Source organism: Telopea speciosissima, chromosome 8, assembly GCF_018873765.1.
Source record: "Telopea speciosissima isolate NSW1024214 ecotype Mountain lineage chromosome 8, Tspe_v1, whole genome shotgun sequence".
NCBI classification, from domain to species: Eukaryota; Viridiplantae; Streptophyta; class Magnoliopsida; order Proteales; family Proteaceae; genus Telopea; species Telopea speciosissima.
Genome location: NC_057923.1, coordinates 7,602,819 through 7,628,325, shown reverse-complemented (window position 1 = coordinate 7,628,325; position 25,507 = coordinate 7,602,819). Strand labels below are relative to the sequence as shown.

General features: G+C 39.3%; 1 protein-coding gene across 1 annotated transcript; it reads right to left on the bottom strand.

Moving 5' to 3' along the window:
- Window positions 1-536: 536 nt before the first annotated feature.
- Window positions 537-25,507, bottom strand: LOC122671351 (F-box/WD repeat-containing protein pof1-like). Its single transcript, XM_043868511.1, has 7 exons — window positions 25,376-25,507; window positions 16,951-17,036; window positions 5,601-5,706; window positions 3,068-3,285; window positions 2,621-2,663; window positions 1,483-1,736; window positions 537-1,051 (listed from the first exon to the last, which is right to left on the bottom strand). Exons 2-7 carry the CDS (start codon window positions 16,953-16,955, stop codon window positions 661-663), a joined length of 1,017 nt encoding a protein of 338 aa, XP_043724446.1. The 5' UTR covers window positions 16,956-17,036; window positions 25,376-25,507; the 3' UTR covers window positions 537-660.

The window sequence follows — 25,507 nt, the reverse complement described above, 5'->3', positions numbered from 1 at the left end:
TTTCATTGGTCCTTGTGCTGACACAGGAGCCATACTCCCGGACAGAGAACTATTCCCCATTAGAAAATACCTAGATTGGTATATTCCCAAGTGGACTAAAAAATGTTACCCTCACAAATTCTGTTTATCATTGTCTACAGTCTATACCCTCTATTTTATAGGTGAAATAATTTGAACCCTTGAGACTCTTTCAAGCTAGCTCCTCTGCAGTGAAATAAATCCCTGGAAATTAATTCCGAAATCTAAAAAGATACCCCAAAATTGCAGTTTGCAAATCAGATTTCTCAACCATTCAGAATCAGGCTTTGTTTAGTGGCCCCTTGATCAAATAATTTCATATGCACTATTACAGCTACTGGCACTTGGGTAACCAAGATCTTCAGTAAGAGTTAACTGTCCATTTCATGAAAACTGCAGTAGTTCAGCATACAAGAAAGGAACAACTAAAGAAATACAAATATGCTCTAATTCAATCTGATATATCCATTTACAGTATTATCCTAGTCGGTTACCATATACAAAACGAAAAAAAAAATAAGATAAAAACTCTAGCTTTTCACTACCATATCAGTAACTAGATAAACATTCGTCTAAAACCAATGTGTATGGTCAATAAATATATCAGAAGACTTGAGCTTTGCAAGCTGAACATGCAGTCAGTCATTGGCGACCAGAGTGCACTTCTAGCTCCCAATACTTAGAAGAGACGCCGTCCTCATTTGAAGCAATTGGATGAGTAGCATTGCTGAAGTCCCTAAAGTATGCTGATCCAGGTTCTACACCACAGCTGCCAGTTACCATTCGAGACCCATCAACGGCCATGGCAGAGCACCCAATTCCGGAGCCTGATTCATCAGGAATACAACATTCCAAAGAATTCATTTGCACACCAGTATCAGTCTCCCAAACCTTCACGTAGAAATCTTCTGGCCCTCCACTGATTATTTTATATGGATCAATTTGTAGATGTGATACGGGACCCACATGCCCATCCAACTCTGCCATAGGTTCTGGTTTCTCTTGGGTTTTCCTAATATCCCACAGCATCACTCTGCACAACACAAAAACATGGATAATTCTGATGAACCAATCATAGATTCCCAATTTCATTTTCATTTGCATGTTACGGCCCAACATTATGTGATTGATACAAAAGTTATGTCCATCAAAATATCTAATTATTTGGATAATTGAAGGAACTACATTGAATGATAGAAGGTGGAAATGGGATAAGTTACAAATAATTCAGTAAAAATACTTGGGGATTCATATGGGCACAGATATCAAGCACTAACCAACAGTATCTTCTCTATGCAGAGCACAAATATACAAGATCTGAAAAGATATTTAGTTCTTAGAATGGTGAAAGCTCCACTGTCTGAAAAACCATTTGGCCACAAATAGTATTCCTCCACCCCCTTCTTTTGAAGAAGAGAATTGCAAAAGGAAAAAGGATTTTAAAAAAAAAGAAGAAACTCTTACTTGTCAATTCCACCAGTGCAGATGAGGGATTTAGAGGGCAGCATCTCAAAAGAGTAGAGTTTTGGCTGATGAATTGCTGCTGTGACAACTCTTCGCGTTGTTCTCAGGTCAATTGCTGTAACCGCAGTACCAGCAGCAATATAACATAGTGATTCATGGCATTTTATACCCACAGGTGCTCCAAGCACACTATTCATTCCCACACAGGATGAGGAGCGACCAGCAGATGACAAAGTCGTATCCCACATACGCACCTACATAGGAAATAGCCCAATAAAGAAGCAAACAAGAAGAATCGTATACAAATTTTTTTTTGGCTGAATACAAATGTTTAAGACAGCCATCAAGTACAGGGTAGAAGAATTCAAAAAAGGTCCCAAGAGTATGAGAATTCATCTAGGTTGATTAATTCTTATTTGAGTCCTCCTAGGCTTCACTATGCATGGTGAAATTAATGCTCCACTATCAGCCATGTGGCAGATAGTGAAGCATAACACTTTACTAGGCCTAGTGTAGTTTTTCCATGGGTTCTCCCAGGCTTTACTGTGCATTGTGAAGCATTAAGCGTAGATAAAAAACAATTTTGTTTCTACAACATCATAATTAAAAATACTATGAACCAATACCAACTGCATGGATAGCTCCAAGAACTTCAGAATCAAAAGGAAAAAAAAAATTTTAAGCCGGGGGGCGGGGTAGATCACTAGTCATACTTCTATAAGAATGAAAAAAAGCAAGACATGCTTCAACTGTTTGTACTGTCCAGGTGAAGGTGCTATGGCAATTTGCAAAACCAGAATAAAGAATAATATGGTTATTATATCAACATGTGCAACTTTCAGAATAGCCTCAAATGGAAAATTTCGAACATGATGGCCTCTGGGTTTCTTTTTTTTCACTCATGAAAAATGTTATAGATATTGTCAGTTTCTGCAGGACAAAATTTTCACTTAATTAAAATTCTATACCACAATGCAAGGAAAAATCAGATTTATTCACTCCCTTCAAACAGAAGATACCAAACCACTCAATCAAACTAAAATGTTAGTCCAACTAATTATGGTGAGATTAACAAATTCTATTTTGCACACATTTCATACCAAAAAAAACAAGGGTTTTACTGATAACTGTAGCACACCTTTGCATCTTTTGAAATGCTCACCAGGAGAGAGGTTTTGTGCCTGTGGAAGGAAAAGACTGATGCCTTAAAACACTAGATTGAAACACAAGAAATCAATATAAGAAGTATGTATGAAGTAGCAGAGAGCAATACCAGTTTCACATTTATTTGTATCTCCACTAAATGTAAATTTTGACATGAAACATGTACAACATAATATTTGGGTTTTCAGAATAGCAATGGTAAAAAGAATAATGACACAACCTATAAGTCTCATTCCCCCTTTAACAAACAAACCTTCTGGTACACATTCTGGCTAACGAACGTAGAATAGGCATATCTTAAGAATATTTGATTCAAGGATGGAATAAACAGCAGACTAAAGAATTTAAGCTTCAACTTCCTTAGCTGCAAAAAATAAAAAAACTGAAGCCAGTAAACTCCTATAAGGAGAAAATCTCATACCCAGCAACTGACAACAGTGAGACAGGTTTCTCATGCCCATGAAAGGTAGTTCTTAAAGCACGTTGACCACGTTTGCCACTTGAGGTCAGGGACCAAAGACGAACAGTACCATCTTCACCTCCACTTGCAAGTACTTTTCCACTACAGTCACCTAGCAATTTATCTGAAAGAGTCGTAACTGGGCCGTTATGACCTCTTAAACAGTGCTGGCAACAGTCCTACAATTAAAAATGCATGCACAATGAATTACTGGAGATGGGATAATGAAAAAACAATTGCCACCGTCAACAGCATTCAGCATTATATTTGTCTTGACAAGAAACAGCACATAATAATAATTTTCAAACAAAATAAATGACATGGATATCATAAAATAAAAGGTTCTATATAAGAAAATCTCCTTTAGACCATCTCCAGGGCCAATGCCATCCCTGTGCACCAGCTTGTCTAGGAGATGACCAAGACCTTACTGATATTGCCTGTCCTAGTACCAGGAGACAAAAGTGCAGCCCAAGTTACAACAATACCAGACGAAAACCCATGTTTTGAAATATTGATAAATTTGGGTTCCCTACAGGGAAACAAGGTGGGAGTAACTCAGGTCAACTGAATTGAACAATGTCATACCTCCAACTTTAATTCTTAAATTATTTGTTTAGAGACAAAAAATGACAATGAAATCTCAAACAAAAGGTTCTGTTCATTCAAAACTTCCTATATAATATCCAGGGTAGCTCGACTGTAAACTATGGATTGGTTGAAAATTGAAATCATTCAGGTTGAAAGAAATGCCGCTAATACCTAAAGCAGTGAACCTAATACCTAAGTATCAAAGGAAGAGGGGGAAAAGGGGGGGGGGGGGGGGAAGACGCACCAGAACATATTACACGCCAAGTGATGCAGATCAAAGCATGAAGACCAGGACAAAAACAGATTTCAAAAACAAAGTTACTGTTCACGTGCACAGTGTAGTGGGCCCCAACTTAGATCATGTGTGCCTCTGTTCTATAAGCCTTGGACAGCAAGACACTCCAGAATCGATGGGACAGCTTCTAGAAGATTGAAGACCAAGTTAGCTTCCTTTTTTTTGACAAGGATCTAGTTTCTATTTTTGAGAATATTATTAGAAGATCCTTGGTGGGGACCACATGAGAATCCAAGCTTTTACAAGAAAGAGGATCGGCTGCTAGAAGACTTGAAGACCTGATTTTATTTTGGACTTAGTTACTAAATCTATTAGTTTCTATTTTAGTTATTCTTGCACGTGGCTGAACTATAAAGCCTAGTAGTTTTTAATTTTAGTTAGGTTTTAGTAGTTTATATTTCCTACTTTATATTTTCAGTTAGTTTCTATTTTAGGAAGTTTCTATTTTCTACTTTCTATTTTGTAAGCTTGCCTTAGCTATTAATAGGCCCCCTATTGTAAGGAAGGATCAGAATTGGAGAACAGAATTTTCAGGCCTTGTTGCCATCGGTTATGGGAGAAATTCCATGTTTCAACAGCTTGGATAGCTGTAGGTGAGAGACCCAGGCTGAGAGAGCCATTCCCCTACACCCCCCCCTTCCCCCTTCTCTTCTTTATCTTCTTCTCCTTTTCCTGTTCAACATACACTGCTGTGCTGTTTCTGTGACTGCAATAAACTATTATGAAGAAACCCTTTGAAGACCAAATTCAATTCCCAATCATCTTCAAGGTTTGCTGCTATTGCACACCATTAATAGATCCTTATTGTGTTGATCCTGGCTGCAATCGATCTCCCGCTGGTTTCCCTGGTTCGAGGTCGACTTTTACATTACCAAGCAGCTAGAAAGAAATTTAATTGCTAAGACTATGCTATTGGAAGATCAATTAATGAAAATAACCAATGACCATATGCAGCCAAAGGTCTCTCCGCTGAACTAGAATGTGGGTAGTTAAGCATGCCTTAGTTGATATTAACCAGTTCTAGGCAAGGTTCGAAAACTCGTCTCGTTTCGGTTAGGTCAAAACCACCGAAACACCGACCTATTTTTTCCATGAGTTGCGCTTGGCCATTTTGGGGGGCAAACGACCGAAATATTGAAACGAAATGACTGAAATTTCGATAAAGCAGTGCATTTTTTAGACCGAAATGAGTGAAATACCAAAATATGACTGAGATAACCGAAATTTTGATGGAAATGAGCGAAATTTCGGCGGAACAGTGCTTATTTCGTTTCGCATCCTGTTTCGTCTCGGACATGTCGAAACTACCGACATATTCGAAGTTATTGAACTATGGTTCTAGGCCCAAACATAACTCAGTTCTTGACATATTGGTGAATTTCAGTATTACCTCCTTGGAATCAAAGTGGAGTAACTATGCAATTGGTAAAATATTAACCATTCCTTGCCTCCAATTAGTTTAGAACAATCAATTATAGCTATGGCATGTTTGAAGAACAAATCAGAGCGGAAAGGCTGAGATTAAATGGTATAACCATGATGAATTTCAACATATTTAAGGTTTATCACTGTCATTGTATTAAAAGAAGAAATTATAGCAATCTATACCTTCCACCATAGACGAATGAAGTGATCACAGCTTAAGGTTATCAAAACTTTATCTTTAATTTGTGCCTCACTTCGAAAAAGAGATGTTTCGTTGAGGGAAAATAATCTGGAAAACAGCAACGTTTGTAAAAAGTAAGTAATGAATAAGCAAAGTGATGCAGTTCAGAAGAACATGAAGGCCAGCAGCAAACCAGGCCATTGGATTGGAATAATATATTAAAATTTGAGTGTCCAACGGGTTATATGGGCCATGAGTTTATTATTTTGGGTTTACTTTTGTAATGAGCCAAATTCTATAAGCCCAAATATTAGGAATTTAAGGCCTATACATTAGTTTCTATTTTAGTAAGTTGCATTCTTTATTTTAGTAGTTTTTCTTAAAGGCTGGACAGATGTCCTACCATTCCAGATCGTAGTTTCTATTTTGTTAAAGTTCTAGAATAGTTTTAATTTTGAAGAAGACTCAAGTTGTAAGGGATTCTCCATACAATACAACAACAACAACAACAACTCAGCCTTATCCCAACTAAATAGGATTCTCCCTACAATACATAGGGGTTTCCTATTTCACTTAAGGGATAAAGTTCTCTGCACTGGGGGTGCAGGGTGCGCCCAGACACATGGGGGGTGGGCAAAATGACCGCACCCCCCCCTGAATGACCCAAACCTTGCCCCTGTCCCACCCCATGTGTCTGGGTGCAGTCCCAGACAGAGAACGTGCGCCTTTTCACTTAATTCCATGAAGTTATGAATAAAAAGGAGGGGATGATACCCACCACCAACAATTTGAGAAACAAATTAGCCTTGATCATGTTTGAGTTCTCTCAGAACTGCTCTATTGTGAGACACAATAAGGAAACTTTAGTGGGATGCCAAGGCTGGAATTGGTGGTATGCTTTCTCCACAGTTACGTGAGAAACCTAAAATATCCTTTCTTCTCTTCTTTTTTCTTTTTCTACCATTAAAAGGTTAGATTCTGTTCTTCAGTCTTGCACATGCTACTTTTCTTATTTTGTTTGCTTTCTTAAGTACTATTCTGTCCACAAACTGTTGGCTGAGTTCCTTCTTAAGTTTTGGACAGATTTTTGGTGCTATAGATGATTCTATGATATCCCATCGATCCCTCAAACTGTTGGTAGTTCACTACCTTCTAAAAGGCCTGAGGCAGCACCTCATTGGTTTGGTTTCTAATTCTATCCTACTTTAGATTTTCTATACCTACTTACCAATATGTTCCTCAGTTTCTACTTTCATTCCCTTATATTATAAATGTTATGCTAGAGCGTTCCCTGATAAAATAAACGACGCACTACACTATGACACGAGTGTAGTGAAAAGTGAGCAAGGGTTACCTAGGGCGTCCCCTCTAAGCGACATGCTGTGTTGGCGTCCAGATGCGGTGAAAAGTAGGCAAGGGTTCTCGCACAATGGACAAGTGCAGGTAAAGACGCTAGTCCAAAAGCGTAAGATTAGATAAGCATCTTCGAACACTGGATCTTTAATAGGTAAGACTGTAAGAGTCTAGAATTGATAGACATTATGAGGAGAAGAAGGATTAACATAGCCTGTATTCAAGAGACTAGATGGAAGGGTTAAAAAGCCAAGGAATTGGATGACTTTAAACTTTGGTATACAGGGGAATAAAAGTAATAGAAGTGGAGTTGGCATAGTAGTGGATAAAGATTTAAAGAATGATGTGATGGATGTTAAAAGATTCAGAGATAGATTATATCCATTAAGCTTGTGTTGGAGAAAAAGGTTGTCAATATAATTAGCGCTTACGCGCCTCAAGTAGGATTGAATGAAAGGAGTAAGTTATAAGTTTGGGAACACATAAATGGATTTGTAACGTTTTAGTGAAGGAGAAAATATTATTATAGGGGATGATCTGAATGGACATGTTGGGAAAGATCGTAGAGGATATGAAGGTGTACACTGAGGATATGGTTTTGGAAAGAGGAATGAGGAGCGGTCTCAGTTTTAGATTTTGTCATGGCTTATGATTTATCCATTATAAACACTTACTTTGAAAAGAGAGAGGAGCATTTAGTTACCTTTAAAAGTGGACATCATAATAATCAAATAGATTTCTTCCTAACTAGAAGGTCCGATAGATTGTTATGTAAGGACTGTAAGGTTATTCCAAGGGAGAGCCTAACCACACAACATAAATTAGTGGTCATCGATATGTGCCTCACTACACAGAATCATAAGAAACGTAAGCTTATTTTACCTAGGATAAGGTGGTGGAGCTTAAAATGAGATACTTTGAAATCATTTACTAATGAAGTGATCAAACAAGGAAAGTAGGACTTTGAGGGAGACACTAATATGATGTGGAATGAGATATCTACTTGTATTAAGAAGGTTGCTAAAGATGTCCTAGGCGAATCCAAAGGAAAACATCATTCCTCTTATCCTCTAGAGAGAATTGGTGGTGGGATGATAAGGTTCAAGCAACCATTAAGACTAAGAAAGCTAGTTTTGAGACATGGCAAAAGACTAAGGATGTAGAAGATCTACAAAGGTATAAATTTGCCAGAAAAAGAAGCTAAGAAGATTGTGGAAAAAGCAAGGGGCAAACAAATATGAAGATCTTTATAACAATCTGAGCGCAAAGGAAGGAAGTGAAAAAAACTATCTATAAGATAGCTAAAGTGAGGGAAAGGAAGAGCAGAGATCTTGACCATGTTAGATGTATTAAAAGTGAAGATGGTAAAGTACTGATAAGGGATGAGAACATTAAGAAGAGATGGGAAGGTTAATTTTGCAGCCTACTAAATGAAGACACTTTGATTAATAATGTTCCCAAGGATTAAAGTATCGGTATCACGTATCGTATTAGTGGGGTGATTTTAAGAGACGTATCGTATTATATCAGAGATACGCAGGATATACTAAAGATATGCATGAAAATGGTCAAGAGATGTATGGAAATACACTTTTGGAGCAAAAAATAGTATAAATAAGAAATAGATAACATATATCATGCATAAACACAAAAATAGAGAACGTATAATGAGACAAGTGCATTCAATTGAAATTATTATAAAGGAATAAAAGGATGGGGTTTCTTACATGTAGTAATAGTATTGTATAATGAGACAAGTTCTCTTATGATTTAACCAAAAATATAAAGTGCTTTGAAAACCTACCTTTTCTGAGAACTTCTCCTTCAATCTCTGACTTGAATGATCGAAAGAAAGGTTTGTTGGTTGAATCTGATTCGTTTCTTATGCTTCAATGTAAACCCCAAGTCAAAAAAGTGGGAAACAAAGAGGTTGAGAGCAAGGAATGAGACTCTTAGGTGGTCACTTCTGTCTTCAGAATTCATTTTTTAGTTTTGGAATGTGAACACGGGCTCTTAATGGCCTGTGTCGCATGTATCGCACTACATCGGCCGATACGTTAGCGATGCGTACCGATACTTTAATTTTTTTACAAACCCCTTAACTTGATGCATTGATGAGTATCAGTATGTATCGGTAGTATTGCATCGTACTGGCCGATACAATGCGATACTTATCGATACATGATATTTTTCCAAAAAAAAGAAGAAGAAGATACGTATCTCATTGTACCGTATCGATACCCGGCGATACCAATACGAATCGACCCATACGATACAGTGCAATACTTTAAACTAAGGGTGTCAAAACTAAACCGAACCGAACCGTTTAAACCGAAACCAACAGACCGTTTAGTTAAATGGTCTGGTTATGGTTTTAGAAATGACACCGTTTATTTAATCGGTTTGGTTCGGTTTAGGCCGATTAATCCAACAGTTTCAAACCGTGTAATCCGAATTAAAACCGATTATAACCAAACCGTCTAACCCTTTTAAAACTTTAACAAATTTTTTTTTTTAAATAAATAAAAAGTCAAAACAACTAGTAACTTCTAAGCAGTCATGTTTCTTCATTAATGATTTCCTTTTTCTAGAAAAAAACTAATAACTTAGTAAGTAATAAGTAATAACTATTAATTAATAACCAGTATTAATAAATAGAGTAGAAAATGTGTATAGAACCATCTAATCAAAATCATGTAAAATCGTATAGAACCATTTAACCAAAACTGTTTAAAAACCGTTTACCAAACGGTCCAGGTTTTGATTATAAGACCATTTAGTTAAACGGTTTGGTTACGGTTTCTACCTTTAAGCAGTCAAAACCGAACGAAACCGAACCGTTTAACCGAAACTGGACCTTTTAACACCCTTACTTTAAACCATGAGTGTTCCGGAAGACTGCATTACTGTTCACGCTCAAAATTGCCACCCTCCCCCGACGATGACAACCACTAGATACAGACATACATCGATGCCTCTCCAAAGAAGGATTTGCCCAATGGGGACCCCCCTCAGTCCCAAAATCCCCAAAACAGTCATAAGAGCCTTCTTTAGCCTAAAAAACCCCCCAAAATACTTTTTCAGCACCATGGCACTTTGGAGGCTGCGGATGGCCTCCGCGGCGTCCGGACGATATAGCACCACGGCGCCACAGACATATAGTGCCACTGAACGGCGTCCTTTTCAGCGGCGCTGCCAGTACGGAATCCGTACTTGGCGACGCCACGGTATGCGGGGTCCCTCTATAAGTAGAGGGCCCCCTCCCCTTGTTGGAAGAGAGCCTCTAGCCTTAAGAAATGAGCTATTATGCCCATTTTCCGACTTTGGAGTGAGCCCTCTTTTAGCCCGCCTCGATGTTCAATATTTGTGTTATTGTTACTCTGCCCGCACTCTAAGTGGCCCGAATCTACCTTTTTACCCTGTTTTTTCGAAGTTTTCCATCGATCCCTTTTCGATATCCAATCAGACCCTTTGTGATGCCATTACTCTATCCATAGTATGAGTGACGTAAAGCCACCTTACTTAGCCGTTACTCTATCCGTAGCCCGAGTGACCCAAAACCACTTTACGTAGCCGTTACTCTGTCCGTCGAAAGCCGTTTGTCCATCTCCACCTGAGCCGGGAGATACCCCATACTTTGCATTTGCATCGGGAACACTTTTTCTCGCTTTTTGCCCTTTCAGATTCGACTTCAGGTATATATTTCCTCATTATCTTTTCGTTTTAGCATAATGTAGACCAGTATAGTAGCTTGTTTTTAGTGTAAATAGTAGTGTATGGGTGCGAGAATAACGTGTTTAGTTTTTGATGTATTTGATGCATGATAATCAATCATATGTTGGCATTGCATGTTGGTATAGGATATGTCATTATGCTAACACCTTTGATGCAGATTCATCACCAAATAGGGCTTGTTTCATTGGGAATAAGTCTAGGGTTGGGTTACATACATGTTGGGCCTTTGATCCCATGGGTTTCTAATGTAATAGGCCACTTTTCTGGGCCTAAAATATGGGTATATAGGTTGCATACGGGATTAGCCCAATACTTAGTTTATTTTCTTGTTTTTAGATTGAACCGGTTTAGAATTGGTTGCACCCAATTGGTTCAATTGGTCTAATTTAAGTGAAGTGTTCTTATTGGTTAATAAGTCCTTAAATCCTATTGGCTAGTATGGAATCTTCTTTTAAATTAGTTGTTTTAAGTTAGATGTCTTTTAACTTAAGTTAGTAGGGTTAAATAGGTCTTTTACTATTTTAAGTTATTAGTTTTAGTTTAAATTCCTTCCCTTCCACGATTTTGTGAAGGAGAAGTCATTAAGTTGTAGTAGGATTTGGCATAAAGCCATATTATAAATAAAATAAATCGTGGAGGGCTCCCCCACATTGAATTTGAATTAAAAAAGACTGTTACTGCTGGCCGATTGCTGCTGCTGCTGCTGTTCCTGCTCCTTTGTGAGTGATACCCTTGTGGATTTCAAGGTGGATAGGGTGGGTGGATTCCTGCGACTCCTTGCATCGAGACGATCGGGAGGTTCCTTCAATTATCAAGCTGCTGCCGGTGGATTCCTGTGGTAAGTTTGAAGTTTAATTCTGTTTTTTTATTCCTTCTCCTTCCCCATTCAATCCCTTTATTTTTAATTTGAATTCCCATAAATCCTAGTTAGTCTTAATTCTGTCCAGACCTGTTCCCTCATCAGAATCCTCTCATTCTTTGACCACAGCTTCTCCTCAACCCCCCCTATACTCGATCTAAGCTGCTGCCCCTTCCCATCACTCAAACCCTAAATTCCCTCATTCACATAAAACCCAAAAACACACTAAATTTTGTAAAACCCAATTCAGCCATCAGAAAACCTTCATATTACAGTCGAACATCCCCCTCCCTGTTTAGAAAACTCGACCTCAGCCCCAGCCCTTAGATCCCACTCAAAACCCTAAATTTGACCTAATTTCTAAAACCTAAAACCCGGAACCCTAACCCTAGAGTTTCAGAATTTTAATTTCTGTTTAAACCTATTCAAAACCTATTCCATTAGTTTCCTTTTGACCTGCACATCATTACTAAATAAAACCCTAACTCAAATCCCTAATCCTAACCCTAATTCTGCCCTAGTTTACCTATTCTGCCCATTCGAACCAGCAGCCCATTGAGATCCTCTTGCTTGGCCTCTAATAGGATCCTTCTCCTATTTAGAGCTACATTAACCTTCCTCTCTCTTACATAGACTCAGACTAGACCAAATGGAACCATGAGTAGTCCTTTCCACTCACCATGGATGGGGCTACCCCTTTGGGTCCTAGTCCTGAATCCTAGGTGGCGAATCCTTCTATTTTATCATGTTCATTACGACCCCAAACCCCCTGTCGCCAAGGGATCCCCAAAAAGGATCCGCCCGCAAGGCGGATGGAACCCCTTTCCGAGGTCGCGGTACCCACAATTACCCATCAAGACACATGTCATAGATAAATACGAAAAATTAGCGTGTCTGAAGTAAAAGAAGCTTTAAGGAGGATGAAAGTAAACAAGGCACAAGGCCCAATGAGGTCCCAATAGAAGTATAGAAGAGCGTAGGAATCTGTGGTTTATCTTGGCTAATTAAGTTGTTTAATAAGATTATGAACACAAGGAAAATGCCAGATGAATGGAGGAGAAGCATCGTGGTTTCAATTTACAAAAAGAAAGGTGATATTCAGAGCTGCAATAACTATAGAGACATTAAACTAATGAGTCATACTATGAAATTATGGGAGAGGGTTATTGAAACCCCCCTGAGATGAGAAACTACTATTACGGAGAACCAAATTGGTTTTATGCCAAGAAGATCCACAATAGAAGGTATTTACTTAGGAGACTCATGGAAAGATTTAGATATTGCAAAAAGGATCTCCAAATGATCTTTATTGACCTAGAAAAAGCTTATGGCAGAGTCCCCAGAGAGTTAATCTAGAAAGTGTTAGAGAAGAGCAGTGTTTCAAGTAAATATGTGGACATAATTAAAGATGTGTATGATGGTGCAGTGACAAGTGTAAGAAAGGTGGGGGGCCAAGGTAGTGAATTCCCAATTACAATTGGGTTACATCAAGGATCAGCTTTAAGCCTTTATTTGTTTGCGCTTATCATGGATGATTTAATCAGAGACATTCAAGATGAGGTTCCTTAGTGTATGCTTTTTGCTGATGAGATTGTTTTGGTGGATGAGAGAAAAGCAGGGATTAATGCCAAGTTGGAGTTATGATTATTTGAGGTACTTGGGCTCAGTCATAAACAAAGAAGTTGATATAGAGGATGATGTTTCACAGAGAATTAAATTAGGATGTATGATGTGAAGAGGTGTGTCCAGAGTATTGTGTGATCGATGTATTCCTTTAAAACTTAAAGGAAAATTTTATAGGACAGTCATATGACTGGCATGATGTATGGTGCGGAATGTTGGGCAATTAAGAAGTATCATATGGATAAACTCAGCGTATTAGAGATAACAATGTTGAGATGGATGAGTGGTAAAACTAGGAAGGATAAAATAAGGAATTATTATGATCGTATTAGAGCTGATTTGGGAGCAGCTCCGATACATAATAAGCTACGAGAAAGTTGTTTGAGGTGGCATGGCCATGTTCAATGGAGGCCTTTAGATGCTCCTGTATGGAGGAGTGATTTGATTAAGATTGAAGGAACTAAAAGAGCCAGGGCAGACCTAAAATGACCTTAGGAGAAGTAGTGAGAAAAGACATGCATAACTTAGACCTTAAATCAAGTATGACCTCAAATAGAGCTGATTGGAGGGCAAGGATCCATGCAGCTGACCCCATTTAGTTGGGATAAGGCTGAGTTGTTGTTGTTGTTTCCATTTTCATTCCCTTATATTATATTTTATTTACACTTGCTATTTCTTCACTTTTGTTGCTGTTTTATGTTGTTACTAACTCTTAAGTTTTTAATTTTAGTCACTTTTTATGATGCAGAATTATCACCAAACTGAGCTTCTTTTATTAGGAATAAGTCTAGTGTTGGGATAAATATATGTTGGGCCTTTAGGATTTTCTATGTAATAGCCCACTTTAATGAGCCTAAATTAGGGGTATATAGGTTGCATACGGGATTAGCCCAATACTTAGTTTATTTTTATGTTTTTAATTAAACCGGTTCAAATTGGTTGCATCCAATTGGTTCAATTTAAGTGATCATGTGACTTGGTTAAGTGGTCATGTGATGTAAGTTGGGCGGGATTAGGACTCTATAAGTCCAGCCATGTATTGAGTCTATTTTCGTATTTCAGTTTCCTAGACAGTTTAAGTTACCTAATAGGTTAGGGATAGGGTTTGGCCTTTCCTTTTTAGTGTCTAAGTCTATTTTTGAGTCTTCTATATAAGTTTGTAAGGGAGGCCAGCATTGAATACGAATTTTGATTAATGAAAAAAGCTTTTGCTTGTTGGCTGCCATTGTTGCTACTCCTGTGCTCCTTGTGAGTGTGCATCCTTGTGGTTCTATCAAGGTGGAAAGGGTTTGGTGGAATCCGATCGACTCCCGGTGCCGTGATGGCCGAGAGGATCCCAATTCGAAGGTGGTTCTATCCTTCACATCTGTTCAAGCTGCTGCCAGTGGAATCTCCAGTAAGTTTGACACCCAATTTCTTCTTCTCACCCTCTAATCCTTTCCCCCAATCGATCCCCTTTATTTTTTGTTTGAATCCCATAAACCCTAACTCCATTAAACCCTAGATTTTGCTGCCCAGCCATATTTAACCATTAGAATTACTTCAAATTCAAACCACAGCCTCTCCTTAACACCCCCTACACTCGACCCAAGCTGCTGCCCCTATTTGTCTTTCAAAACCCTAAATTTGACCTAATTTCTAAAACCCAAAACCTGAAACCCTAACCCTAATTTCTGGAATTTTGAATTCTCATCTAAACCTAACCAAATCTAGTTTTCTAAACTCCCCAAAACCTGCCTAATTTAATCGTATAAACTATATTCCCATTATCCTACCCTAAGCCTAGGAATTGACCTAAATCCTAGTGTTGTCCATTCGAACCAGCAGCCCCTTTTGTTATTTGATCCTGTTGTTTGGTTCCTAGTAGGTTTCCTACCTATCTAGGACTACATTATTTTATTTTCATAACCTCTTGATTTCTCCCCATCTAACCATCAGATGCACATCAAATTTTGGTAACCCATTCCTCACACCTAATAGGCCTCGTGATCAGAGTTGCAAACAGATCTGATCATCTTTGACCAGATTATTGATGTTTCTCTTTTAGAGGGTTATTGAGAGACCTACAAGTCTAGATCTTTGTAGGCTATTGGTTATGAGCTTTGGGTAATTTGATAGCCACTACAAAGATAGTTGGCTCTAGCACAAAAAGGATATACAGGGATCCATTGAAGCTAGGAGTGTGAATTTTGAACCGAAACCGAATTGAACTGTTTAAACTGGAACCGATAAACCGAATAGTAATCAGTTCAGTTTTGGTTTTAAATTCTCAACCAATTATTAATCGGTTTGTTTTGGGTTTGGACCAATAAACCATCGGTTCTAAACCATCTAAAACCAATATATTTTTAAACCTACTAAACTGAATAAAACCGTAATGTCTCAAAAGTTTCAAGACTTTACTGAGGGTTTTCTGTTTTTGTTGAGATGAAAGGGAGAGAGACAGAGGGAGTGCGATCACTGGCAACGAATCCCACAAGGTTGGCAATGCAGCTTGTTCACTAAAGATACCAAATTCAACGTGTTGTCTTCTCCCCAGAGAGTAAAAGCAAAACCAATGGAGATGGAAAAAAATAGATCAACAATCGCACCTCGGAGCTTGTCGGCGATATGGAGATAGAAGCAGAGACATTTTTGCAAGCGCTACAGCCGGAAGATGTAGATAAGGAGAGGTAGGAGAGAGATCTGCAATGCCAGCCTTCGCTTCAGAAATCAGACATCAGAAGAGAGAATGTATCGTCAGTTACAAAAGAATAAAGACGACAGTGTCTGTCATCCGCCATTCATGAGTACTATCCAACAGCAATGCCCAATCTCTCTGCGGTAGAGTCTCTGCTCCCAGCCATCTCTCTCTTACCATCCCACAATCACCAAGCCCCAATTTCAGAAACACTATTCCTCGAATCCTTCCCTTCGATCTTCATTGTAAAGGGTTAAAGCCTGAAGGATTCCTGCATTGTAAAGTAGCGTTTTACATGTCTGCAACTTTCAGAGCTTCATTATTCTTAGTGCTGCTTCAGGTACAAGTAGAATCAACTTTCCTGTTTCATGTTTGATGAAGTTGTAGTAAATAATTTCTTTTGTTTTATTAGATATAATATCGGGTTTGTTAGAAACATCTTTGGTTAGGGTTTTGATTGATCAGTTCTTATATGCCGGTCTGACTTTGCGCTCACGATCTTTGGATAATTATGGATATAATGACATCGAGGGGGGAAAAAAAAACTGAACTCACCATGACTTATTGCAACCACTAGGGCTCCATTGCAGGAATCCTGTTCTGGAATTCTCCTCTAAGGCCATCATGAAGTTAATTTGCAGCATGGCACTCTACATGCCTTTGTTGACCTTTGTTTCAAATGGTCAATCCACCTAAACTAACTTTTCCTCATCTTGTCACCCATTAGTGATGCTGTTAAGTTCCCACAAGTGCAATTATTTTGGATTTCATCCTTCCCAGTCTTGCCACTCATCCATCTCAACATGACAAATTTAGCTACACAAATTTAAGTTTATGTTGTTACTTTAACATTCAGCTCGACAAATATAACTGCTTTTATGCCATCTTGTTAAATATTTTAGCATTTAACCATAAGAGGGGTGCCAGAGGGGGGGAACCGTTCAATATGACAGATGTCAGGCATAAGAAAACAGCTTGAAATGTGTTGGCAGCAGGTAATTCTAAATTTCATATAAACTCCTAGTAAAAAGAGCACAAAACTGTGATGCATCACTGAATCAACATATTTTCTGGATCAAGAAAACTCATGGGCAATACTCACCTCATACAAGTAATTCTTGCATTATGATCTGAAAGGGTAACTGGCGGAGCACTTGGAGAGGTATCAACCTTTACTACCTTTGAACCCTAGTAGTCAGGATCCAGAAGAAGAAAACAGAATAAGAATAAACTAATCTTTCATACACATGATAGTTCTCACTTCTCAGCTGAAATCTTTGAACCCTAGTAGTCAAGACCCAGAAGAAGAACATAGAATAAAAATAAACTAATCTTTCATACATGTGATGGTTCTCACTTCTCAGCTAAAATCTTTTGGGATACATTTAGCATCAGAACAAAAACCAGAAAATGACAACAATAATCGAGACTTTTAGATGCACCCATAAAACAGTTTTCTTAATCCCCTTTGCCCCTTTCCAGTTTTTGGTGCGTGCGGTGCACTGCCCCTGCGCCCAGACACAGGGGTGGGCGAAATGACTGCCGCGCCCAGCTAGCATTTTCTGTCCCTTATTATTATTTTTTTTTTTTTTGGGGGGGGGGGGGGGGGGAAGAACAGCGTGACACCAGAGCCTCCTTGAAAGGGAGAAATTCCCTCTCAACAATTAGAAGTAAGAACCTTGCCTTCCTAATAACATTAATATATCTCCTAGGCCAACAAGTGTAATCCTGGAGCCAACTGATCGTGGAAACCGAATCCCCTTAAAAAATAGCATCTAAGCTGCAAATGAGTTAGCGTCACCTATAGGACAAGAGAAAACAAGCCGTATAGGTCCTTCAGCATTCCTAAGACGCCACAATGCCTGTTGACCCAAGATTTCCCAAAGAACTGCCATCCATGTTCAAATTCATGAGATGAGGAAGGGCTGGTTCCCAGAAGTGATGGATATTGGGGGGGGGGGGGTTATGAGTGCAGATGTGGTCACCATAGACTGTCTCAGGAAATAATCAATGGAGATACTTTAAATGCCTCCAGCATGACAGCCCATCTAGCAGTCCTCAAGACAATAGCATGAAGACCTCTGAACATCTGATTATTGCTTTCCTCCCAAATGGTCCAAACACTAGCCCATAAAACTAATCGCCACACCAATTTGCCCTCTTACCAAGCCCAGGGACAAGCCAAAAATCCATCAGACAGCAAATTCCCTATGGGGGAGCCCAGTTCTACCCTACGGAAACACTAGCTGGCACTAAATGGCTTTAGAAAAGACAGTGGATAAACAAATGACTTACATATTCCCATCTAACAAGCAAATAAGGCAAACATGTGGAAAGATAAAACTCCTAGCAATCTGTCACAAATGTTTAACTTTTCATGGCTCACCTCTCAAGCCAATGCCTTATATTTAGGACAAGTTGGAAGCTTCCAGATCAGTTTGTAAGGGTATACCATATTGTTTTGAGGGTTTTTTATGGAAGCCATAAAGAAGGATCTCGAAAGAAAAAGGAGCCATCACTAGAAAGGTCCAAATGTACACATCAGGTCAGTAAATAGGGTATTAGACGTCAACTAACGAATTGAAAAGATCAGATACATCATTACATCCTGGATTTAAGATTCTTTCCATGTTCTTCTAAACCCAAAGTCCCACTCAAGGCCCTCAGGGCACTGATTCACACAATCAGGAATGCATCTCCCTTAACACTAAGGAGATTGTAAACCACAGGGAATCAAAATTGAAAAGGCTTATTCCCTCAGCATAGATCCTCTCACAATTGATTGTGAGCATCATTACCTACCTGATATCTAATGTGACTCAAGATCAACCTTGGGAGGAGTTTCCAAATACTCTTCCAAGGACAGACTATAGTGACCATAAGAGGCATTTCATAATCCCTCCCCCAAATATTGAGAGACCATATATTGATTTAATCATCAAGTCCCAACTTTTTTTTTCCTCTCTAGGAGATTTCAATAGCCATTTAGAGAGAAGGGCATAATTTCTAAAAGGCACATTACCCAGGCTAAGGCCACCCCTCCTGGATGGTTTTTGTTAACAGATCTGAATTAGAGAATATTGCTTGTATGATCAATGTGATCAACAAGCCTTGTATTTATAATAAAAGAGATTACAACATAATGTCTAAAATACCCCTAGCTTGGCTAACTAAACTAGGAGATACATAAAGTCATAAACATAATATTACAACTGCAAAAAGACCAGAATACCCCCATGGTATTCTGATGTACATTATTCAACACACCCCCTCAAGTTGGAGCAAATATGTCAATCATGCCCAACTTGACTAAGTTTGGATGAAATAGCTTTCCAGACAATCCCTTGGTGAAAATATCAGTAACCTGATCAATAGACTTCACAAAGGGAACACAAATCACCCCCTCTTCTAATTTTTCCTTGATGAAATGCCTATCCACTTCAACATGCTTGGTGCGATCATACTGTACCGGGTTATGTGCAATGATGATTGCAGCCTTGTTGTCACAGTACAACATCATAGGAAGATGAATAGGAATACCAAAGTCATGTAGCAAGCCTTTCAGCTAAAGCAACTCACAAATTCCTTGTGCCATAGCACGAAATTCTGCTTCAGTTCTAGAACGAGCCACCACATTCTGCTTCTTGCTACGCTAAGTGACAAGATTGCCACCAATAAAAGAACAATACCCAAAGATAGACTTACGATCTATAGAAGCAGCCCAATCAGCATCAGTATACACCTCTACCCGTAGGTGACCATGAGGGGACATGAGAATCCCTTTTCCAGGAGCTAACTTCAAATAGTGAAGAATGCGAAGAACAGCCTCCATATGAGAAGAGTAGGGATCATGTATAAATTGACTCACAGTACTCACAACAACAGCAATGTCAGGATGTGTGTGTGAGAGATAAATCAGCTCCCCCACTAGTCTTGGGTACCGACCTTTATCAACAGGTTCACCCTCCTTTTCTTTGGGACGAGTATTCGCATCCATAGTAGTATATGAAGGGTGACATCCTAACAAGCCAGTTTCAGCCAATAAATCCAGGACATACTTCCTTTGAGAGAGAAACATGCCTTTAGAGGACTTGACAACCTCAATCCCAAGAAAGTACCGTAACTTTCCTAGATCTTTAATCGCAAACTCCTGCCCAAGAAAGGTCTTCAAATGGCTGATCTCATCACCATCATTGCCAGTAACAACAATGTCATCAACGTAGACTATAAGAATAGTGAGTTTTCCACAAACCCTCTTTATAAAGAGAATATGATCAGCATTACTTTGCTTATAGCCTACAGAAACCATGGCCTTGTGAAACTTGTCAAACCACGCTCGAGGCGACTGCTTCAGCCCATAAAGTGCACGCTTCAATTTACACACTTTGCCTTTATTATTATCACAAGAAAACCCTGGTGGAATATCCATATACACCTTCTCACCAAGTTCTCCATTAAGGAAGGCATTCTTCACATTGAGTTGTTGTAGGTCCCATCCAAGATTGACTGCACAAGATAGCAACACTCGAATTGTATTCAGCTTTGCAACGGGAGCAAAGGTCTCCTGATAATCAATTTCATATGTCTGAGTGAAGCTCTTTGCAATCAGGTGTGCCTTATATCGATCCACAATCCCATCAACCTTCTGTTTGACACTTTGACCACGAACACCCATTTACATCCCACTGGTCTTTTCCCTGGAGGAAGAGCTCCAAGATTCCAAGTATTATTTTTTTTCAATGCTCTCATTTCTTCCAACATTGTTGCCTTCCACTTTCCATCTGCATAAGCTTCCTGCCAATTTTTAGGAATGGTAACAGAAGAAAGAGAGGACACAAATGCATGAAAGGATGGAGAAAGAGAACTATAAGAAACAAAGCGAGGAATGGGATGCAGAGTGCAAGTCCTAGTACCTTTGCGATGAGCAATAGGTAGGTCGGAGGAAGAAGTCTTACCAGGAGAAGTAGGATCTAGATCCTGAGTCAGTAATTGGATAGGCATTGGTGCAATAGTGGATTTACGTTGCTCTTGTCTGGAACATCCTTTTTTATAGGTGATGATGTTGGAGTTGTCAATTCTCTTCTGAAATTCACTAATAGTTCTCTTGACTGGAGTCAGCTCCTCCTGAATAGGAACATCACCACCATTATTTTCCATGATCTCCCCTGTAATGGATTCCCTAGAGATGAAGGGACAGCAGCCAAAGGAGGCTGGGCAGCAACTAAAGTGGGCCGGACAGCATCTCCAGTGGGCTGGGCAGCATCTAAAGTGGGCTGGAACTCAAGAGAAGGAACCATATTTTCACTAGAACACTCCCCCTGAAGAGGTGGGGAAGAAAAATAAGGAGTTCGTTCATGAAAAATGACATCCATACTGACTAGAGTACAACGGGAAGGAGGATGGTAACACTTATAACCTTTATGGGTTGGAGAATAACAAAAAAAAAATACACCGTAACCCACGGGGTTCAAGTTTGCCAGGAGATTTGGTATCCCTAGCATAACACACACAGCCAAACACCTTGGGGGAAACCACAAAGTAAGAATTCCCAAGTAAAATCTCAACCGGACTACGGGAGTCAAGAACACGAGAAGGCCACCGATTAATGAGATAGGCTGCAGTGAGAACAACATCCCCCCAATATTGGGAAGGAACATTGCGAGCAAACATCAATGCTTTGGCCACTTCTAATAAGTGGCGGTTCTTCCTTTTAGCCACACCGTTTTGGGCTGGGGTATCAACACAACTAGTCTGGTGAATAATCCCATGATCAACAAATTATTTTTGAAATTGATTTTCTATATACTCGGTTCCATTATTACTTCTCAAAATTTTGAGAGTAGCCTGGAACCGAGTTTGGACTATCTTATGAAAATGTTGAAAACATGAAAAACCTGATTTTTTTGTGTGCATAAGATAAACCCATGTGTTTCTAGAGTGAGTGAGTGACAGTCAATAAAGGAAACAAACCACCGATTACCAGAAATAGAAGTCTTACGACTAGGGCCCCAAACATCAGAATGCACCAAATGGAAAGGTGAAGAACTCATTTTATTTGAAATAGAATAAGTTGAACGTGTCTGTTTGACCAGAACACAAGCCTTACAAAAAAAAATCATCTTTATTACATCCTTTAACCAAAGTGGGAAATAAATGTGCTAAAATTCCTAATGGAGGGTGACCTAATCTAGAGTGCCATTGGTAAAGTGCAGAAGAGACCAAAGAGTTCTGATGTAGCGGAGAAGGTAATGGTGGTGGAGTAAGACGACCATCATCAAGCAGGTACAATCCACCGTGCACTTTACCCAATCCAATCGTCTCCCCAGAGACCAGATCTTGAAAAACACAATAGGAAGGAAAAAATGTTACTTTGCAATTAAGATCACGAGTAATACTACTAATGGAAAGAAGGTTAGTAGTAAAATTAGGAATGTGCAAAACAGAAGACAAAGTAAGAGAAGAAGTGTAGTTGATGATTCCTTTTCCAGAGATGGAAGAAAGGGAACCATCAATCACCTTGACCTTCTCTTTCCCAAAAAGTGGGAGAATAGCGATGGAAGAGGCTAGAGGAACCGGTCATGTGATCTGTAGCTCCAGAATCTATGATCCAAGCATGGGAAGCTATGGAAGTACAATGACCACCAAATGGAATACCTGACCGGGCGAAGTGTGAACCTAAAGGAGTAGAGGAATTAGCAAGAGCTGATGTAGTAGAAGCAGCAGCATCAGCAGAAGACTGTAGCACACGTAGGAATGCCTATAGATCATCCTGGGATAGACCAATGTCAATAGCAGGGGCTGTGGCAACAGTCTCAGTATGATGAGCCTTGTTCTTTGTCTTTTTCTTGGCAGCCCGCTTGGCCTCAAAGTCCGCTGGTTTCCCGTGAAGTTTCCAACATTTCTCTTTGGTGTGGTAAGGCTTGTGACAGTGCTCACAAGTAACAGTCCTTGGAGTAGAATCACCAAGAGAAACATGTCCAACAGGTGCAGAAGTAGCCTGGGCAGCAGTCTAGAGGGCTGATCTGTCAGTAATAGGAGGTTGGAGCATAGCAGCTCGACGGTTCTCTTCAGAGGAGACTACTGCTCATACCAGCCAAACACGAATCTGGTCATACTCCATATTCAAACCAGCCAAAAAATCATAAACTCGGATTTTGACCAGATGCTTCTTATATGCAGTAATATCGGCAGCAATAGTAGGGTGGTAATCCGAGAAGTGGTTCAATTGCTGCCAAAGACTGCGCAAGGTAGCATAGTACTTGGAGACAGACAACTCCCCTTAAGTAGTGTGATTAGCCTTCTTCTGGAGTTCATACACTTGTACATCATTACCAAGCTGGCCATATGTTTCCTTGCAAGCGGACCAAATTTGTTGGGCTGTATCAAGAAGAAGGAAACCACTTGCAGTCAGCATGGAGCCAATCAAATAAGACATGAGTATACCATTATTCGAGATCCACCTACTCGAAGAGGACCAGTTGGCTAGCGTGCCATCAATATGTCCAACCCCGAGAATGGCAAAGTACGCCAACAAGACCGATCATATGAAAAAATCGATCAATGAAGGAGGGATAGAAGCCTTTGTAATAATTCCCCTGCAGTTCTAGCACTTCAAAAGGTGAATCGAGCCCTTTTTGTAGAGAGGATCAATCCAAAAAAAAAAAATTTTGAAGGCAGCAAATATCGCAGAGAGGGAGCAGTCTTCTATCGAGCAGAATTTTTTAGGTGTATATCATGAATGAGGTAATGGAGGGCAGCATCTAGATCTTTAGATCACCTCATTAGTGCTGCCCCTTTTTGGAGAATGAAGAACAAAGGAGAGAGAGGAGGAAGGAAGAAATCGAGAATGAAAGAGAGAGGAAGGGGAAGTCCAGAATGAAAGAGAAGGGAGATCCTTAATTCGAAACCTGCTCTGATGCCATGTTAACAGATCTGAATTAGAGAATATTGCTTGTATGATCAACGTGATCAACAAGCCTTATATTTATAATAAAAGAGATTACAGCATAATGTCTAAAATACCCCTAGCTTGGCTAACTAAACTAGGAGATACATAAACACAATATTACAACTGTAAAAAGACCAAAATACCCCCATGGTATTCTGGTGTACATTATTCAACAGTTTTACACATAAATTCCAATTTTTCTTTTGGCAAGACTATATGGGTGGCCATATGGCATACCTAGTTGTGCCATGTGGAAGGCTGATGTGGCAATTCCAACCATTGGATTTCTATGGAATGGTTTTGGTTTTAGCCACTAGACAATTTTTAGCTTCAAATTAAATCATTTACCCTTCCATGTATGTGTCTGAACTACTCTGTAATCCCATGCAGCCTCTTCATAGACCTGGGATTTTAGTGATTTTCTTTGCCAAGTTCCCAACTCCATTTGGGTTCAAACTCGACATGAGAGCAAGGGACCTAAGGGTCGACCTGCCCACAAAGTTTTAGCACCATCAGACCTGCCACATCGCAGAACAAGGTGGCTGCCCATACAAAAGTATGTGTCTGGCCACCCATAAACCATGCTCCTGTTAAAATATGTTAAATTTCTATCAAAAAGGAGCTCATAGATTGTTATTACAGTAGAGACAGTCAAAAAAGCAAGCACAAACCTGCTATCCCACTCAACTATATCTAAATTAAGAACATAACCATATGTTTAATGCCAAGAAACAAGTTAGCAGCAGATTCTTTGGTCAAAGTCCATGAACTTGTAATTAGATCTAAACTCAATCAGCATTGTATCTGAGGGTATTAACCAGCAACAAGCACATTCTTTCTCAGAAACAACATAGAATTTATATCAGACCTCCATTTTCCACTCAGAATCGTAGATTAATTCATATACACAGAAATAGAAGAAACATCCTTGGGAGGATTATGTCTAACCCAAAAAGCATCAACTGAAGTCTACCATAGGAGATCTAATATGAAATGTTTTTACCGAAACAACATTGAGCACAATGAAGGGGGGGGGGATATTTACTTATTGATCTGCACTTATTTAATAAGGGAGGGCTCTAACAAAATCTTCTTCAAAGGCATAAAGCTATAAAAGAAGACCTTAAGGCTCTGGTTGGACTAATAGGAACACCTGGAAGCTCCAAGCTAGTGTTTCAAGCCATAGTTATGAGCTCTAGAAGCCTCATGTGTCCTTGATATCCTTCCTTTGAAGAGAATAGCCCTTAGAAAGGATGAGACTGTATTGGTGTAAACTATGGCTCGCAAGAAGAGACCACAGTCAGTTATTTCTTATCCAACAAGAAGCTCTTGTTTTTTTACTCCACCAGGTGGTAAGCCCATCATCCCAATATGAGGAATGAATGATAATGTGAGATTTACATATCCAGCTAAATACTTTGGATCACACTAGCATAAATTGCAAAATCAACTTATCAAAATGACCAAAAAGTACTCTTCAATCTCTCACCCAACATTTTCATACATACATCTAAAGGTTGCTCTACATGATCTTCCAGAATGTATACATAAATCATTGCAAGAGCAGTGGGTTTCATACCTGGGCCAAAAAAATATCACCTTTATCCAACAGTATATGGCTGAATGGTTTTGTTGATGAAGACAAATGAAGAATCCAGGGGTCAACAAATTTAAATTGTTGAACTGCAGTACGCCTAGACAAATATGCTTC

Excerpts from the sequence above, each read along its gene's own strand:
- LOC122671351 (XM_043868511.1), bottom strand. Across the intron at positions 3,286-5,600 it reads TCATTCGTCTATGGTGGAAG|GACTGTTGCCAGCACTGTTT; the intron begins GTATAGATTGCT and ends TTTTAATTGTAG. Across the intron at positions 1,737-2,620 it reads GCATTTCAAAAGATGCAAAG|GTGCGTATGTGGGATACGAC; the intron begins GTGTGCTACAGT and ends TTTCCTATGTAG.